The sequence below is a fragment of the Chanos chanos genome, chromosome 3, assembly GCF_902362185.1.
Source record: "Chanos chanos chromosome 3, fChaCha1.1, whole genome shotgun sequence".
Taxonomy (NCBI): Eukaryota; Metazoa; Chordata; class Actinopteri; order Gonorynchiformes; family Chanidae; genus Chanos; species Chanos chanos.
In genome coordinates this window covers 10,836,341-10,855,674 of record NC_044497.1, presented here as the reverse complement: position 1 = coordinate 10,855,674, position 19,334 = coordinate 10,836,341, and the positions used below count along the sequence as shown (strand labels likewise).

General features: G+C 40.6%; 1 protein-coding gene and 1 non-coding gene across 2 annotated transcripts in view; one reads left to right on the top strand and one right to left on the bottom strand.

Moving 5' to 3' along the window:
- sema5a (sema domain, seven thrombospondin repeats (type 1 and type 1-like), transmembrane domain (TM) and short cytoplasmic domain, (semaphorin) 5A) overlaps nt 1-18,447 on the bottom strand; it is a 58,298-nt gene extending 39,851 nt beyond the window's left edge. The window contains exons 1-4 of the mRNA XM_030767557.1: nt 18,291-18,447; nt 13,031-13,130; nt 7,428-7,473; nt 52-114 (exon numbers count right to left, since the gene is read on the bottom strand). Of these exons, the coding sequence (XP_030623417.1) occupies nt 52-114; nt 7,428-7,473; nt 13,031-13,130; nt 18,291-18,447 (366 nt within the window). The remainder of the gene's footprint in view (nt 1-51; nt 115-7,427; nt 7,474-13,030; nt 13,131-18,290) is intronic.
- On the top strand, nt 11,673-11,746 carry trnat-agu (transfer RNA threonine (anticodon AGU)). The gene has a single exon. It is a non-coding gene; the product is annotated as a tRNA-Thr (tRNA).
- Nucleotides 18,448-19,334: the final 887 nt, after the last annotated feature.

Genomic DNA, 19,334 nt, shown 5'->3' with positions numbered 1-19,334 from the left:
GCAGTGACTGAACAGAAAGTCATAAAGTCAGAACTGGGAGAACTCACTCACCTCTGATTTGCCTCGGCTAAAGCAGGCTCCCTTAGTGAACTCATCACAGTGCCACTCTGCCTCCTGTGGAAGAGACACAACACATGAAAAACAGAAATTAATAAACGAAGCAGCAGTGACAACCAATCAGGGCGTGTGTTACAACACGGTTATAGTGTATAGTGTATAGTTATTACACTGTAATAAACTACATGTGTTTCCGTCAACAGTTTATTAAAAAGTAAATATTACAGATCTATACTTGCCCAGAACTGATGAAAAAAAGAAAGAATTTTTACTCCGGTCTCTGTTTGGATTTATTTAGGCTTCTGAGGATGACTCCAAAAGACAAGAGGAACTCTATATTAATCTCATTTACAAGCTTGTTTAGCTGGGCGTTATCGATTGTCACTGAGGATAAATGAACCTGGCCACAGAGGGTGAATTGATCTCAGAGGATAATTTTGCATATTCGCTCACTGCCGTTCTAAGGCAAACACAAAAGACTTTCAGCTGCAGGGCACGCAGGGTAGGACTGAGAGATGAGGTTGAGATTGTGAGAGGAAACCAGGGCTCTATTTTCAATTCCACGGTAAGTGAGGAATTGAGATTTAAAATGAGGTTTTTACTGAAAGAGGTTATATTCCCAGGCTCTACATTTATATGATTTTTTTTTTATTTTAAACTTTTATTGATGAAGCTGACTGTCTTTCTATACTCATTAAAATAAGTGCAATTTAACAAAACTATCTGAGAAATGTGATTACGGTAATTTAACATTAAAACAATTAAGTGCAACATGAGATATATTAATGAGTAATATTCAGTCTGAATCAGTTTGCTAATACCCATTAATTCACATATCTACTGAAAAATGCTGCATGTTTTACATAAAGAAACAACTGAGGGAAGACGTTAAAATCCTTTCAAACAATGTCTCGCCACAGCCCTTCAGCAACATTATTGCATTTCCTCCCTTAAATAGACCTTGAGAATCTTTTATCAGAGCTTTATGAGGAAAGTCTGGACTGCAATGTCACACAGGCCTGTAGGGGGGCAGGAAATAATGCAAACCTTTATCTTCTTCCATCCCCTCGGTGGAAATCAGTAACACTAAGAGCGGAATCATCAAGCAGCAATCTGCTGTCTCATCCGGAGGGTTTTTTGAATGACGTTCCCCCACAGGTTTATCACGCTTTAGCTGCCAGGCCGTGACTGTCGAACCAGACCAGAGTTCTCAAGAAGAGACGGGAGCTTGTATTAGGAGTGAGGGTAAATTTGAACCACTGCCATTTCCTTGACTGGATATCTGATGTAATGGCATGGCAATTTATTGCATCAAACCATAACATCTGGAACCTGACAAAACAACATGACAAAGTCTGTGTTCACACAAACACATCCAGGTGGAACAATTAGCAAGCTTTTAATATGCAGTAAAATGTAGATGAAGTGCAATTACCTAAGTCATAATCTTGATAAATGAGGTATTGTCGGCCCCTACAAATAACCCAGCCAATGGTCACTGACATCTAAACAATGAAATCTCGCGGAACCATATTTCAGCAGTGGGCATGTTTATTGGTGGAGTTATATTACTCAGCTTTGACTATAAATGGCCGTTGTCAAGAGGCAAATCAAAATGATTTGCCTATAAATAAATTACTAACTTATTATTCCTTGATTAAAAAGCAGACAATAACCATTATTCATTTATGTTTCGAAACTAAGTTCTTGGAATTCATGGAATTTGTGCAAACAAAATTTGAAAGGCATGTTTGTATTAACATAATTTATCAATTTCATGGCTTATTTGAAGACAAAGACTATATTCACCTCAAGTATCTAATCAAACTCAACACAAAACCCACGCATTCAAAGTCATTCTGAAATTGCAGACGCGATTTGAGGAAGGTTGAAGAAGAATTCTGTCTTCACGCCTTTCTACTCCGTTGCCTTGCCTGGATTAGCAGACTTGACCCATTGTCCCTGTCGAGTCAGTAGCATACTTCTAACTGAGAGTCCATTGTGTTTAAACGGGTGGGAGGGAGAACAGCAGAGCCAAGTAGGAAGAAGTACCCGCCACTACACTAAAACATTCTTCTCATCACACAGACGCTCAGATTTACTGTATTAGTCACAGGCAGAGCCAAAACTCACAGTGCAATAACAACCTGAACGCAAGGCTTTCCTATCACTTGTTTACTTTATCCCAGTGAGGACTCGCGTGGATAACATTCAATCCGCAAACCACTATGTACTGCATAAATTCGAGATTTGAGCTTCGGAAATTTCAAATATCTCATAAATCAACACATCCAGTGCAAAGATCATGTTTTCAAAAGTGAATGCCGAATTCCAACAGCTAACAATAGGTAATATCTCTTCTACATCAAGAACAAAGAACAGCACGTGTCAATTTGTGATATAACTGTCAAAACCAGTTGAACATAGTACTTCATTTGTTACCTCAACACCAGCTAAAACGGATCTTTTTCTAAGATTCACAAATATCATAAAATTATGTGTATTAATGGGGGGAAATCCCACTGGCTTTTCCCTGCTAAGTCGTTGTTATGACCACAGTCTGATAGCCAGACACTGACATGGTTGAGGAACCGGAGTACCTCTGCTGATCAGGCTGCCGTAATAGAGTTGTTGAGGGAGATTGTTCAGTGACTTGGTCCTCTGATATACTTTATTCCATGCATTTAAATGACTGAGTTACAGGACACAATTGAATTAGGAGGCCTCAGGAATCAGAGCAAGTGTTCTGTTTGCAGCTGATTAGCTAAAGTAATTGTTTCACTGACGGGGAGTAATTGCAAGAGACAGGCTAATGAAATTCAACATGAGGCTGAGATACTGGCTTTCATAATTGGCCTTTATGTTGCATTTGAAATTTTTAACGATACATTAATAACAAGAACGCAAAACCTATGCTTTTACACAAATCTGTATAAAACCAAATAATGGTATGGTGCTTGTTCAATATGTCTCTTTTCTGTACGGAAAAAAATCCCAACAACAAAAGCTCCGAGGATTAAACAAAGCCATAGCATTTAGAGCAGCGTGCAACATAAAAGGAGTGGCACGATAAGCATCCATCAGGAAAACAGTCACCTCGTTGCGGAACAGAACGCACTGGCTTTGTATGAATACACCACAGAGTCAAACTGCGCACTGGGCTTTGGCTCCTCAGAGCAAGTTGCCGAACACAGGATTAAATCATTGTGATAACTATTTTCTCAGCGGGTGTGAATGTAAAAAGCTTGCCCGAGGGCCGGGCGTCCAGAGCATACCAGCAGGACGGCTACCACGCCTGAGGAGCCCAAGTACCCAGGGCACTGTGCTAAGCAGATATACACTGAGATACATTAAGTTGAGTACTGCACTAGGCTCATGCTTGCTGAGTTGGACTAGAGCATGTTAGCTGAATGGTGGTTACGTTTCTAGTCGGCACACAGCTATAGTCCCTGAGGTGACTGGTTAACAAGCAGTGCCGGAGAGACGCCCCTGTTACGTTCCCCTGAGTCTGAGTTCAGATGGTAGCCACCTCAAAATGGGTTCTGCCCCACGGGACGGAGTCACTTAAAATAATCTCATTCTGTATTTATTGACTGAACATTCACCGGCGCAAAAACACTTAGTAGATTTATTCTCTGCATTGCTTTATAAAAATCTATGTTTTGATTTTAAAAAAATGATAACAAGGAAGCTCAGGAGGAAGACCACAAAACAGTGCAGTATGAATACAATGAAAATTCACCATGGCAATTAATCAATGCCTTCAGGAGTGCAAGTGCTACCACACTAGTACAATATGTTCTGATCTCAGGAGAACACCAGGCATACAATAGTAAATTCAGCTGAGCTAGGTGGATAGCACTGGGCACACTATGAGCGGCACCATGTGGGCATATGGAAGGAACAATGGATCCGCATTGCCACTGGTCACTCTGGGTCTCACTTAGAAGCGTGGTATACTCCTCCCATGAGCGAAGCAGACATAGAGAAATAAATATCCACAGGGATGGGAGAAAGAGACAGAGAGAGAGAGAGAGAGAGAGAGAAAGAGAGAGAGAGAGAGAGGGACAGACAGAGACAGAGACAGAGACATAGACTTGGAGCTGACAAGAACATTCTCCTCAGAGCCACACCGTTACTCTGCACTAATCAGTTTACCTCATTACCACATTTATCTTATAGTTTTGCTGATGACAAAATTGCAGAGAAAATAAACACAAACATCATTCCTCTTAACACAGCCCTGATTCTATGTTCCACATACTGCCAGGTGAGACATTTAAACAATAACAAACAATCTGCCATACCTCTCCCAAAGATGACAGCCAAAAAAGAAATACCAAAGGGAAGTACCACGGAGGACAGTCATTTGGAAAGGAGGACATCAGTGAGCTCAGTATGTGAGCTGTGTGAGCGTTTGCTGGATGTGTCTGAACAGAGACACAAAGGAAAGACAGTGATGCTAACAATGAGCCCATTTGGGAAATATTCGGGATATGTCTCTCTGTTAGGCGATAGCTGTATTTGCTGATTTAATGTGCAGAGAACAGTTTGATGGTTTACTTGGGTAACCCACAAATACTTTTCCTGCGTGTTAATTACATGCAAACTTAACGATTCGTTTCGAAGGAGACAATCTCACTCGAAAAAAAAAAAAACAAAACCAAAAAGAAATCTGTTACAGTCATGTGAAATTTTTTTTTTTTTTAATTTATCACAGCCCCTGACACAGCAATCACCTCAGTCTCTGTGAGAGACTCTGACGCCTCCTCTGATATCTTTGAGTCGTGGCACTGTGCCATTCCACACCATACACTCCTTAGCATCTTCACCTGTTGCAACAGACTTGAAGAAGAACACTATCTGTTTGGCAATAACTGTAACTGAGCAGGTGCCTGACCATTGGTGTCCATTAGCAGCTGTGAGCAGGAGGGGGACTCTGGAAAAAGAAAGCACAGCCTACTGCATTTTCCTGGACACTGACTCACCGTTCGACCCATGAATTACAGATGAACAGCAAACCTGTGCACTGTGGGAGACTGTCCTCGCTCAGATACCTTTTGCTTTTAATCACAGTAAAGGAACCTATGAGGGAAAAAGTAGTCTAAGTAGTTCTTGAGATCAGGGCACTGACCGAATCAATACAGTGTAAACCCTACATCTGAAATACCGTTGTACAGGCATTCATACACAGAATGTTTACTTTACCTGATATCACTACAATAACACCGTAATACCAAACTGTTCTACAGAATTTCAAGTGCACTAATATCAGCCCAGTTTTTTTTATGAAATGGTTTATATTGGATTGGTAACAGATTCTTTCAAAGAATAGTCTTTTTTCGAGTTAGACATTAGGCATTTCAGAACGCATCATATATGCAGAGGTAAATTACATATGCCTTGACATATGGCATTTCTAATTTGTCTTGCATAAGCTTGTGGTGCATTAGAAGATCATGTCCTGAGATATAAAAGGAAGAAATGTAAGGAAATAGTGTCTCATAACATTTTTTTTCCCTTACTGAGGCACTGGTGTCTCAGAAAGATGTAATCTTTGAGAAAATCAATGAGAGATAAAAGCAACAATTTTTCACATCTCTTTTCCAAGGATTTCCTTGTATTTTATTCAGCATAACCAAAAAACATTCACTTTAAGGTCTCTTTGATCAGCTGGTAACACAGTTAATTTGAGATGAACAGAACAGCTGAAGTAAAAATGTGCTCTCTCATTTTTTACTGAGCCTGAAAAGAAAATCATCCCACTATCTAAATAATCCAACATTTCACAATTCAGTCCAAGTGGAAGAACCATGTTTCATGTAAAGACAATGCTCTTAAAAACATTCAACTTACATCTCATCAAATGCAAACAAGAAAACATGCCTCAGGTCAATCTACATTGGCAGTCAGTCCATGAAACAGATTATAAGAACATTTTTCTTCAGTGAGTAGCCTAAGGCTGGGTCTACTGAGGCCAGAAGAATCACAAAAGCTTCTATGCTGAGAGAAGCATAGAGGATTCTCTAAAGGAATAGAAGAGGGGGGCGGGGTTGTCCAGACTCATATTTGTGATGCAAGCCTTCTTTCAGTAAGCTTGAACAAAAGGCTGCAATTCCTGGACCTTTGGCTTTCTCCATGGGGGGTCACTCTCTTTTCTTGGAGAGCCCGCTGATCACACACCATGGAAAGAACCAGTGTCTTACCCATCTACACCATGAAAGGATCCCACTCCTCTATACTGGGACAGAAGCCAAATAAATCTCAAATGTGTCAATGTTTGCTGGGTTACAAGATGTTTAACTCCACAGGGGGCAACAAAGTACAAATGTGCTTACTGCGAGCACTTAGAAAAAAAAATGTTTACTGGTTAAATGGCTGGCTAACCATAATGGACCAATAATGGGGGCGAAATCAGGCTTGACCGTTTCAGCGGTTTGAAGGGTGAACAGCACACAGATCTAGTAATTGTTGAGTTCTATTTTCTTGAGTGAGCCCACTTTTAAGCGTTTTTGGCTGCTGGTCATCAGGAATAACTTCGCAACGTCTATCACATGCTCCTCTGTTATTACTATTCACTCTTTTTTTTCCCAGGACTGTCCTCAAAGTAACCTAGTTCTCTCGGTTTGGACTATCCAATCAATTAATCTCACAGATCTCCCCCTCACAAAGCGGCAACCTCAGTTGTGAGAATAGCACAATGCTCCTCTAAAATGCATGAATCCAATCTCTGCCTTTTTTTTTTAATCATCAGAACCTGAGTATAGTCTGAGTAGTATTATAAAAACAACATGACACACTTGGAAGAGAGAGCTGTTCTCCATGACCCAAGCTCCACTAAAGGAAATATGATCTGATGCATCTTGTCCATTCTTGGCTATAATCTGTAAATCTTTTGAATATCTGTCTGTATAATATTACTGACAGTATCATAGGAGGATGGTGTTTCTGTCTTACACAGAAAATGAAGGCAGCAAAATGAATGAATGAGTGGATTATTAAAAAAAAAAAAAAAAAAAAATCCAGCCATAAAGATAACAGCTCAGCAAGAGCTGTAAAACCCCAGGAATGACTAACATAGCCAGGAGGAATTTGACAACTGTCTCTGAGAGCTTGTTTTAATGTATGAAGCATTAATGTGAGCTGCAATACTTTCATGTGGCTTTAACTCTGCTGTGCCAAGACACAGCTTTTCATTTTGTCTCCTGAATCATAGTCTGAAATGCCACTATAATTGGGAGCAACAGACAGTACCAGTAACACCTGTTAGAACCTCCTAAGTGCCTCTTAGTCAGACTTTTCCTGTCAGACACAGAAAGAGGGAGGCAGGAGGAGGGAGAGGGAGAAAAAAAAGGGATATTTTCACACACCTGGATCAATGAAAGGTCTTCCAAACGTAGCCTGAAGAGATGATTTCTGAAAGAGAAAAAGACAAAGTGTGTTATTTTCCCAAAGGGCTTGAGAAAGAGTTATGCCACAGTGACTTAAAGGCTTTTGCTGTGATGGGCAGCGTTTTTCAGAGCCTGCAGTATGCCTAGCGTATTCATGTGTGATAGTCTATTGAAGCCATGGCAGGTGGCATGACTGAAACCCCAGGCCTTCAAAATGAAAGACTGAATGTAAAGGTGGATGAAAGCAACAAGGGCAGAAATGCTGAATGTTTGAGCATTCGCATGGGCTGTTTACACGTTGGATGCAACTAAATGAAACATTCACATGTTGGTGTGTTGATTGTTTCATTTGGGCAGACACAGTGAGAGAGTTTGGTCTCTCATATAATCAGGGTGCATTTGCCCTGTGGCTACGTGTGCGACTGAGTGAAAAAAAAAAAGAAAAAAAAGAAAAACGAACAGCAAACCAAAGAGCGTACGCTCACTTTAATGAACAACGGCTCGACCTTGCCTAAGGCCACTGTGTTTGTATGGTATTGGAGTTGTTAAGTGCTGAAAAAATGTTAACTTAAAGAATGGAAAGTCTGCCATGTTAAAGGTTCCCAAAGTAAAGGGACATGTTTGCCACTATTCGATGACTGCATTTTTGGATCCAACCCAAAATGTATAACTTTTGCTATATATACAAATGTGAGGACAATCAGGCATCTGGTGATGGAGATTTGTGTCAGAACTAATTCTGAACCTAAGGCACCAAGTATGTCACGTCTGAATACACTGATTCAAACATTCAGCACTAAACAACCCTCACGACTTAAATAGAAATTTTATTATTAACTTAATTGATTATTGGCTTTTCAAAGTTCTGTGAAACTCATACATACTTATTTTTTGTGAGAAAAAAGCATACAAGATAAGAGACTTGGATTATTCATATATTTTAGAAAATCTATAGACATCTCTTTCCAAATGTAATTGCGCACATTTGAGTGCTGATCCGTGAGACGGCTCGATAAGGGCACATATTGCTATGATGAGTACATTACAGCTCAGGTTGCTGTGATTAAAGCCCACTTACAGTATTGACAGCTGTATTGATTCCTCTTTACTGCATTACCACTCTAGATCCCTCAGTTCATCACCATCACTACTGCTCTGAGGACACTGAGACACTAGCACTCAGTGAGGGCTATAAGGCCAGGGCTTATGGACATTATACATTCCCTGTCTGTCAGACCCAAATGGGATTCTGTTGAAGGTATTAAACAATACGTCCACTTGCATGTTTGTTAATCCGGGGATATTACCGCATGTATAGATTTGTTTACGTGAGTTGTCAAAGCTCTGTTAAACTCACCTTAATTGGTGTTAGCTGTGTGAGATTTGTGTCAGTTCTGTCAAACAGGAGCATAGTAGTATACAGCACAGTACCGCTATAGCTTTGTAAAAATTCTTGCTCAGTGACCTTGATAAACATCAGTTAGACGGGAGGCAACACACATACACACACACACACACACACACACACACACACACAAACACACACACACACACACACACACAGTCTATTAGGCCAGACAGTGAAACCGAGTGAGGCCAGGGCTATGGAGGTGGTGCAGGAAAACCCATCCGCTCCAGGGACTAGCAACTCAGCTGGAAGGAACAGGGCACTCTGTTCAGTGCTTTGACAGGACAAGAGTCTTATCTCAGCTGGCTCCCACTGAACTGCAGTGGGAATTCAGAACGGTCTAAACTCAAAATACTAAGCATCACAAACAGAGGTAGGTCTGCACACCCGACAGGTCTTTGTCATAAAATGTAACTGAGATGCTTTGTTTTAATCTCTTTCATGAAATTGCTATTGTATGTTTGCTTTAGAACCAGACTACTCAAGTCTGAGTCGACTAAAGCTTTTATTTATTTATTTTTTTCACACTGAATCATTGTGCAGTCTCACTCTATCCATCACAAGTCTCTTTGACACAGCCATTTACTTCCTTGGACTTCAATCTAAAGTGCATTAGCAAATCCCCACAGCTTAAGCTGGTCCTATTTGTCTCTTGTTTGCTCATCCTCCTGTCTCTGTAACCATCCCCTACACCCTCTGGAGGAGAATTATATTGACAGTCATCACCTTGTAGAAGACAATAAGCGGAAACAATATGCTAGTCTGAAAGAAAATGAACTAAGCAAAGAAAATTTAAGTAGAAGCATTTCAGGCTTTGTGTTAGAGAGTTAAAAATGCCTCTGTGGGGAGAAAAAAAAAAACTGCATGTGTCATAAAAATGAGGTTGAAACTTTGAGTCATACTGTGAGTCTAATTGCTAAGTGTGCCTGGAGGTGGCTCATGAACATTCAAAATATCATTTGCACACTCACTTCCAAGTTTGCTTAAGAACAATGCATAAACATCTGAGAGCCATTTAACTATGATTACTCTTGTATGTGTGTGTGTGTGTGTGGTTTTTTTTATTATTATTAGATATCTTTTGCGATTAATGCTTAAAAGATATATTATTTGGATGACCTTAGATGACCTTGAGACTCACTAAGTACCTCAGAACACATTTTTTTTTTTAGAAAGAATAAAACCTTGAAGACTGGATATGTTGAACGAGTAACGTATACTGTTCTTATTCCTGTATCCCAAGGAAAAAAAAAAAAGCAATTATTTAGTTGGCTCTTACCAGATAAATGCTAGAGGTCTTCATATCACACTACTTTTGCAGATGTCACAAAATAATTGCTTGGAAACATTCCAAGCTACCGACAGGCTTTTTCTCTCTTTTTCTCAAAGATAATTTCAGATGAGAAAATATGAGATTAATTTGGCCAAAGATGTGCAGCAGGGCAGTGTAGAAGCCTGCATAAGAATCATCAGACCCATTAATTAGGGTTGGACACAGAGCATCCACTCTTGCTCTCACATTCTGGGTGTCAACTCTCATTAATGAATCTATCTATAAACCAGCAGCGCTCTAACATGACACAAGAGATTCCCAACTAACTCACATAAGGAGCAGGATAGACACCTTTATTTAGAAGGCCTCATCAAGGTAAGCAAGGAAAGTTCTAAAATATTTGCAGCATAACCATATTTGTAGTATTTTATATGTAGATACAATATTTTTTTAATATAAATCAGGGTTTGGAGTTATTTTATGTATAAACCAGCGTTGAGGACAAGACAAATGAAGTGAAGGATTAGGACTGGAAACAAACACTGGGGAAATCAAATTTGAATTAAACTGGTATTACAGGATATTAAATTTAAATTCATAAAATGAAACATAATTCTACTTTATAGTAACTGAGCAAATATCCTTAACTTTGGATATTGGGTTTGGATATTTTCAATTATTTAAATGAACTCGAGAAAAGTTGTGCTCAGATATATTTGGAAACTTTCAAAAACGCATACTTAATCATTTACAAGTATTTATGCACCAGAATGTGTTTCTACGATGTTAAATGACATGGGCATAAAAATGGACCCTGTGTTAAACAGTCTATAACATTACATGACTTAAAAAGCCACATAGCTACTGTTACTAAGAAACTTGGATTGCTCAGACAATGGGCTCTGTGATCTGTTGATAGTGTGTTGGGCTCCTGGATAAACAGTGAACCTGTTTAAAGGCTGTGGATTCAAGTCAGTGTAAAAAAAGAGTTTAGAATTAGCCTACAAATGGCTGAGAGGTCTCACGGGGATCTGAGTAGATATATGCTGTCAAATACTGTGTTTTGCTCCAGTGTAGTAGCAATCAGTTGAGTGCTTCTCATGGTCGTCCACAAATAAAAGACCAGGGATGCTGTGGCTGAGTTGGATAACGTGCCTGCCTTGTAAACAGGAAATCCCGGGTTTGATTTCCCATGCCTCTTTTAGCCCCCAGTTTGTCTGTGCTGGTGGTGGCGTCACAGGTTGCTGCGGTTCAGTGCCAAAAACAGTCCGCGTGGCTGAACCTCGTTTCGCCTGGCTGCGTGCTTTTAGAGACAAGGGCCCTCAGGTACTGTGGCTTTAACTGACTTTTCTGGCTTCTAAGCTGGGATCCAGAGTCTAGCATTAACACTGAGACTTCCTCAAATAGGTAGTAGTTCCTGAAGACAAGTAATGGGAGCCTGCTGACAAACCCTCTGAAACCTCTAATTGCAGACACCCAGCAAACAGACAGCTACAGTGCAGTAGGGCTGTCTGGTCCCCATAGAACTGTGTTATATGCATGGGGCACTGTGGCTTAATTGGTTAAAGCCCCTGTCTAGTAAACAGGAGCTCCTGGCTTCAAATCTCAGTGGTGCCTGTTGGTATTGGCAAAGCAGGGAGTAAAAGTTTAGTCTGCTGTATTATTTGTGTGGAGCTGGTCCTGCGGGCAAAGCATAAAATTCTTGTGTTGTATCTCTAGTAGCATCTCTAGTTAAAACGAATATTTCAAAAGCCTTCCTCACTCACTCTCAAAGCTGCTTATCCTAATTAGGGAAACAGGGAGTGCTAGAGGCTTTCCCAGCGTTCATTGGGCGAAAGGCAGGGAACACCCTGGACAGGTCGCCAGTCCATCACAGGGCAGACACACTCACTCATTCATACCTAGGGGGCAATTTAGTGTCTCCAATTCCCCTAACCTGCATGTCTTTGGACTGTGGGAGGAAACCCACACAGACACAAGGAGGACATACAAACTCCACATAGAAAGGACCCTGGCAGCTGGGCCGGGAACCAAATCCGGTATCTTCTTGTTGCGAGGCGACAGCGCTACTCACTGTGCCATCGTGCCGCCCTTAAAAGCCTTCTCGCCCCACACATATGCAGCGTGTCTTCTGTAACCAGTCTATATCTGTGTGGTGCAAAGGTAATATTCAACTTTACTATTTAATTGGTCTTTGTATATTACATAAAGTGTGCTTCTTCTTTAGATGAAGAGAATAACAAATCTATAATAAGAGTTCAAAAGAAATCTTCCAAGTGAAAAAGCTAAAACAAAGATCACCTCTGGTAGCAGTGTGGTTTGCTTTCACACTGAGCTTGTTTTGATGAAATTTTTGCAGAATCACTCAGTTTCATAATACTGGCAGAAATCCGAGATCCTGTCTACAGCATGAAGCTACAGCAAGAAATTCTCTGAATTCTCTGAAAATGAAGCTTATCAGACATAAGACCCTATGTCAAGTATTACGATACTGACAAATGTACTGAATTAATTGTATTTCATTTTATCTCCTAGTCTATCTGATAGCATTTAATTCAATGTACATTACAGGAATGACCCTGTAATTCCAGTTCTATATACACGCTTGAGACTGTTGTCAATTCCAACTTTTCCGAGAATATCAATTTGGAATAAACTATCAATTTTCAATTCAATTCAAAATTAAACTCAGTCCTCATTTATACTAACTCACACAGATACCAACAGACATCAAGAGACAATTCCAGTCATACCTTTCTTCCTCTCTCTCGCTCTCTCTCTCTCTCTCTCTCTCTCTCTCTCTCTCTGACTTATACACATAGACAAACACACACTCACACACACATACAAATGAAAGAGGCCCACAAATTTAATCTAAAGTGGGGAGAATGGGTCAATCACCTTGCTCCCACAATCAGCTCGTTTTGCCCCGGGTCAAAAGTCAGCTGTGAATAATCCACTGTGCCCTCTGTTCTGAACCAGTGGATCCAAGGCTCAATTTCTGCGAAGCAAATAAGAGAGATCTCAGTTAGAAAAACACACAGCACACAGCACACACACACAGCACACACACACACACACACACACACACATACACACACACAGACCAAGTGTGACAGTGCTGCAATTCTGGTAGGAGTCAAGTGAAGAAAAATGGAAGCTGACACATAGCACATGGAAGGCCTGTAAGAGCACTGTTGACCTCTGGGAAAACGCCATATGATCTGTCATATGGTAGAAACACAGTGACAGTTACCCTAACACTGTCAACTTGGCGCCAGTCCTATTAACCCCTGTCCACAATATCAAAGCCCTGGGATCAATCCAAGATGACGCCCTACTGTCTACCTGCTGCCCTGTAATAGGATAGTGGGGGAAGCCCCATTAAAGGCCTCTTCCTCATTACGCATGACATTTTATGACAAAATGGATTTGTGGATTGATTTGGCTACATGAGCACAGACATGTTATTCTGAGAGAGTCAAAGGACTTGTACCTATTGTTACGTAATCCCATCCCACTGGATTCATTAACAACTGACATAAGGTCAAAGAGAAGCTGTATAAAATTATACAGTAGTTATGGTAATATCACCACGTTTAAAACCGCAACCGTATAGACCAATAAAAAACAAGTAAAAGAGAGAGAAAGAAAGAAAGAAAGAAAGAAAGACAGACTCTAAAAATTCCAAATGAAAGATAATAATTGAAATTCTTTTTCTTTTTGCTGTTTCGGGTTTTTAACATCTTTTTGTGCATAGTGTGCACTATTAAAGCCAATAAGGCATATGGGATTGATTAGTTGAAGGGGATACACACACACACACACACACAAATACAAAGCATAAAGCTGATCTCAGATTTTTTTTTTTATCAGTGGAAACGATATAAATAAACAAGATAATGCTGAGGGTTTTCTCACTGGGAAATGTCTGTATTCTTCAAATGTTCAGGGGTGGGGGGGGGCAACTGTGGATGTGCTTTCTAATATTACTGCTGGGGTTGTTTTTCATTCTAAGAAAAGGGATTCGGAGCATACAAATGCAGCAGCTATTCCCAAAGGCCTCACAGCTTCACTTACTCCTGTTCTCCTCCATAAATCTTCTAATCCCTGCTGGAGTGACCCTAACATCAGTGAGAAGGCCACTTTTAAGTGAATGTAGAGACACCATGAGTAGATTTATAGTCTTTTGTCAAGTAAAGGACCCATAATTTCATGAGAGCAGGGATGATTTTTTCCCCAAAGCTCTTTGATAAAAACAGAGCATTCAGAGTTGAGGGTGAGTAATGTAATGATGTCTGTTAACTGCTAATTCAGTTTGGTGTTCAAGGTTCCTTCAGAAGCACATTAACACATCATTAAGCCAGGTTAACCTCACTCTTCCACTCTATTTAAAATAAGATGTATAGGGGGTAATGGCTGAAAAGATGTAGAGCAATGGATTTTTTTTTTTTTTTTTTGGTTAAACTTTCCTGTAAGTCATTCACATCCACCCCTACTGTGACAGCATGAAAACGTGGCCCTGGGCAGGATGACTAATTGCAGTAAGCATTAAGGCCAGACTGTTGGTGATCATACGGTGAAGTTTTAGGGGGAAAAAAAAAATCCTAAAGTTTGTCAGCTCTATTATGACACAAGGTCAAACCTTGAGGCACAAGCCCAAGAAAAGCATTGGAGTATGGGGGACTTTTTTTTTTTCCTTCCATTTTTAATGCTTGCGTGATATGTTGCCAGTGACATAATGGACGCATGACAACTGAAAAGTATGTTGTTGTTTTTTTTTTCCATAGAGGCTGAAAGACAAATCATCTGGTGTGAGCAGAGGTCTGTTTAGACTCTACAGTCTTTACTGTGTGACTGCAGTAAATGACACATGTGTTTTTAAAGGATTTGGCTCAGCATGGAAGCAATTTAAAGCCTTCAAGGTCTCTGCATGTCAAATTGTAGCAAATCCTACCCACAGTTTATCTTGAGGTTCATTGGGTGCCAAAAACTCTAACTCGAAATGAACCTAAATATAATTGCCTCTGCCTTGTTAGAGAACCAGATGAGATTTCTGCCATGCATTAGCTTAACAAATTCAGCATGTGTATATATATATATATATATTCCCATCATGTATGTCTGCCCTTTCATGTTTTTTGTACTTTACCGTAAAAAAAATAAAGTGAGTATTTCTTTAATAGCTTTCTAACCAAAATTACAGTGGAGGAACAGCCCAAGGCGACGAAAGATCAAATAAAACCTACCACTTAGAAACCACACAGAGAGCATGCAGTAAAATGTCTATCTTATTGACACAGTTTAGGCAGAAAATACTGATATGAAAAATATCAAAACAAGACAAGTTAATAGCTTTTTTTTTATTCAACTTCAGAGAATCATATAAAAAGATTATGAAAAGCATTGTTAAGTTTTTATAGGCAAGATATTTGGAAGAATTAAGCCTCTACCGCTGGATGTCTTCACTCCATCTCATTTTGCATGTGTGTCATGTTGTAGAGTTGTACAGGCACAAATAGACTACGACCAACACTTAAGAGTGCATGTTACAACAGTGCTACAGGAGCAATAAAATCTTCATCCCAAGGGGCCAATTAAGCTGCCTTGGTTTTGTTGTTAGGGTTGTTACCGGTAGCTACACTGCATTTGATATGGCAATCTACTTGTGTCTGCTCTCACAACATCTTTATACTTAAGTAGCCAGTCATTTGGGGCACATCTTGTCATCTATAGTCTCTTGCTGGTACCTAAATTTCCTGCTTACTTCTTTACCTGTGAAAGCCCACTTGCAAATACAGTCATGACCACAGTGATAGTCAAACTGTTTACAAACACCTTTTTTAAAGCACTGTCGGACTCCTTGAACTGAAAATGCTCACTTGAAACAAGGCCTTATTGTTTAATCTCAGCATTGCTAACAGTAACATTTCTCACTCTAGGCAAAAAAGGCTTTGCAGTGATTTTTTTTTTTTTTTTGCAGACGAGGAAGAGATCTACATTCCCTTCGCTCTAAGAGCTGAGTGAAAATACAGTATGACTGTCTGAGTCAAACCTACCCATATGACATTCACAAAGGTCACAGAATGTGTACCTGTCATCTATGACAAAAGAAAGAGTCTCTTTTTCCTCTCTCAGAATGCAAAATAGCTGAACAGCAACATTAAAATTTTCTGCTGATCACAGTGAGCACAGCGAGCGTTCTGGTGTCAGTCAAAACATGGCACCAAGGGCCACGTCATTTGATCTCAAGTCCGTCTCTAAGCACAACACTGCAGCTCTACACAGAGCAGAGTGTATCTGCAGTAATAATATACCAGGGACCATCCATACTGGGAGATCTAGCATGGGAATATAACAACTCTCTGCATAATTATGACTGGAATTGAGTGTATATTTATCATCTTTACGGTTCTCCCAGCAGAAAACAAACACTCCATCATGTCCTTAAAGGCTTTTGATCTCTCGTCCACATGGATTATGTGGTTCGTGAAGAAATGTGTCACCATGCCACTTCAGGGAGCAGGGCGGAACTTAGGGATGGAATCTCTGGATGCTGCAACCAACACATGCCGTCTCAGACTCATTTTATAGATATTAAAATTTTTTTTAAAAGCCTGCCTAAATATTTGTTTTGCTACAGGGAGGGTGCAGTAAAGCTTTGATTACCTTTTCTTGGTGAACAAACAAACAAACAAACAAATGGTGACAACTGTTAGTTCCCGTATTTGGCATCATTTAAACCCGATTCCTCAGTGAAGCATTTGCAATGAAAACTGCCATGTGAGCTGCTACTCTGTGAAAGGTTTAACTAGATTATTTGCTACTTCGTTTTGAGGCAAAAAACCCCCCAAAAAACCGTTGTTAAATACTTAATTTTTGGTAATGCTAAATACTCTCACTATTATAAAGAGGGGTTCCAAGGCAGGATGATACTAATGCCCCAAAAAGGTAACTGGTCAGCTTGGTGTGACTAAATCGGTAGTCCTGTTTTAAAAGCCAACATAATCTAGAATCCAGTTGAAAAAGTCAAATGCCATAAAAAGAAAGGGAACACAAGGTCTACTTTACAAGTCTAGGTGGAGCAATTCACTAGGAACCAGAGAAGAAAGTGTATTAAAAAGTCCAGCAAATAGCCCGTGGTCCGGAGGTTATATATAGATGTCTTTGTGGAAGAGCAGGTTTTGTTTGGGAAACCTGAATAGTTAGAACACAACACAGCAGGGCAGCTGCTCAATGGGTAAAGTGGAGATCATTTGATGCACAGGCGGTTTGATACATATACTCTCCAACTGCGAGGAAATGAAGTTTATTCATCTTCCCTAAAACTTCTGTACTCTCTTAACCTGTGTGACTGCACTGATATGATAACCCAAGGCAGTAGAATTTTCCCCAATAATCCCTCCCTTATACTGTCACCAGAATTTAACTCGTATCCATGGTGACACAGCCATCAGCCAGTGTTGGGCTTCATGGCCATTAGAGCTACATTCACTCTGTACATCTGATGAATGGACTGCTCATCAATAGCACTCTCTCTCTCTCTCTCTCTCTCTCTCCTTCTTTTTCTCCCTCTGTGTGTATCCCTGTGCCCATGCCTGGGTATGTGTGTGTGTGTGTGTGTGTGTGTGTGTGTGTGTGAGGGGTAGGGCAAAGCTTAATGGAGTGGGCTGATGAGGGAGGAGTTGAACATTAGGCAGCACACGCACATGGTCGAACCCAGACGTCTCTATGGCGTCCCATCACATCTGGGAGAGCAGATCACATCAGGAAGTCAGTCCCTCACCTCTGCGGCTTCATTACGCTCAATAGACTAGCTGTGGGCTTTACCCTCGCTAGCCCTGTGCAATGTGAGAGAGCTGCCTATAGAGCAATGACCTTCTATTTCCACTCCATTACTCAGACAGGGTCCCCTGAGGCTTTCACTTTCAGCTGAGCCATTACTTTCTGGCTTTTCGATCTTAAATTTACACTGATTACAATCTATTTTTTTCATTTAAGAGAGTTCAATGATGTATGTGTATATATATATATATATATATATATATACGTTCCTGGGTAGGTGACTAAGTTTGTCCACATCAAGCCACTGTGCAACATGCTTCCATTGAAACATACATCGGTTGTGGATAAACGTGAGCGTAAGCATCCATGAACTGACCTGCGTGTGAGATGAGAGGATGTTCAGCTTTGTGGCAAGGGGTCTCTGGCGCCCACACGCCACCCCTGCCCACCACACCTCCGGACAGCAAGACCAGCAGGCTGTGCATCAGGACCAAGCAGCGGGCCAAGGGGTTTCCCGTGGCTGGGGGAGCCATGGGGGTCCGAGCAATGATCACTTCTGCAGGGGCCTGGGCTCAGAGCTCTGGGCATCTGCAAAAAAAGACCTAACGTGACAGAGACAGAGAGAGAGAGAGAGAGAGAGAGAGAGAGAGAGAGAGAGAGAGAGAGAGAGAGAATGTGACGATTGGTTGATTTGCTGACAGACTAACAGACAAGCTGAATGACTAACTGAGAATACAACTCATTTGCAAGGCAAGAAATAGAAAAAAAAAAATACATAGAGAAAATATAGCACTGACACCAAATATTGAAAATAACAAAAGGTTGTTATTGATTTAGGGAGAAAAAAGAGAAGGAGACAGGGGGAGGAAAGAGAGAGAGAGAGAGAAAGAGAGAGAGAGAGAGAGAGAGAGTGCATGTGAAAGGGGGAAGGGACAGTTAAGTCCACGCAGCAGCTGAGGACTTGACTATGTGACTTCTGCCCTCTCCACTTTGACCTCAGGCCCATGAATCAGCATAGAGCCTGGACTCCTCTTCCATAGTGCACATACCGGCACCAGCACAGACGGCGACATTCTGTTTCTTTAAGGGCCTCTCTCTTTCACACAGAGCATCAAGCTGAAGGAAACCTCTGCTCTTTTGAGCTATGTACAGAATGGATTTATTTAGTTTTCATACAGCAAGGGCTATAAAGAGTGAAGTCTCTCTTTTTGACAGAGGACTTGAGGTCTGTGAAATGGAATGTTGAACACTTTTGACCCTCTAATGTAAAGCACCTGTCTGACCGCTTTGCCAAAGCATGTCAGTCAAATCTGCTTCAGCTCTCTATCCTCTGTAAATCTTTTTTCCCTCCATATAACACTTTGGATATTATGGAAGCAGTCACACAGAAGAGAGAAGCTGAAATCAATTATCTCAAAGC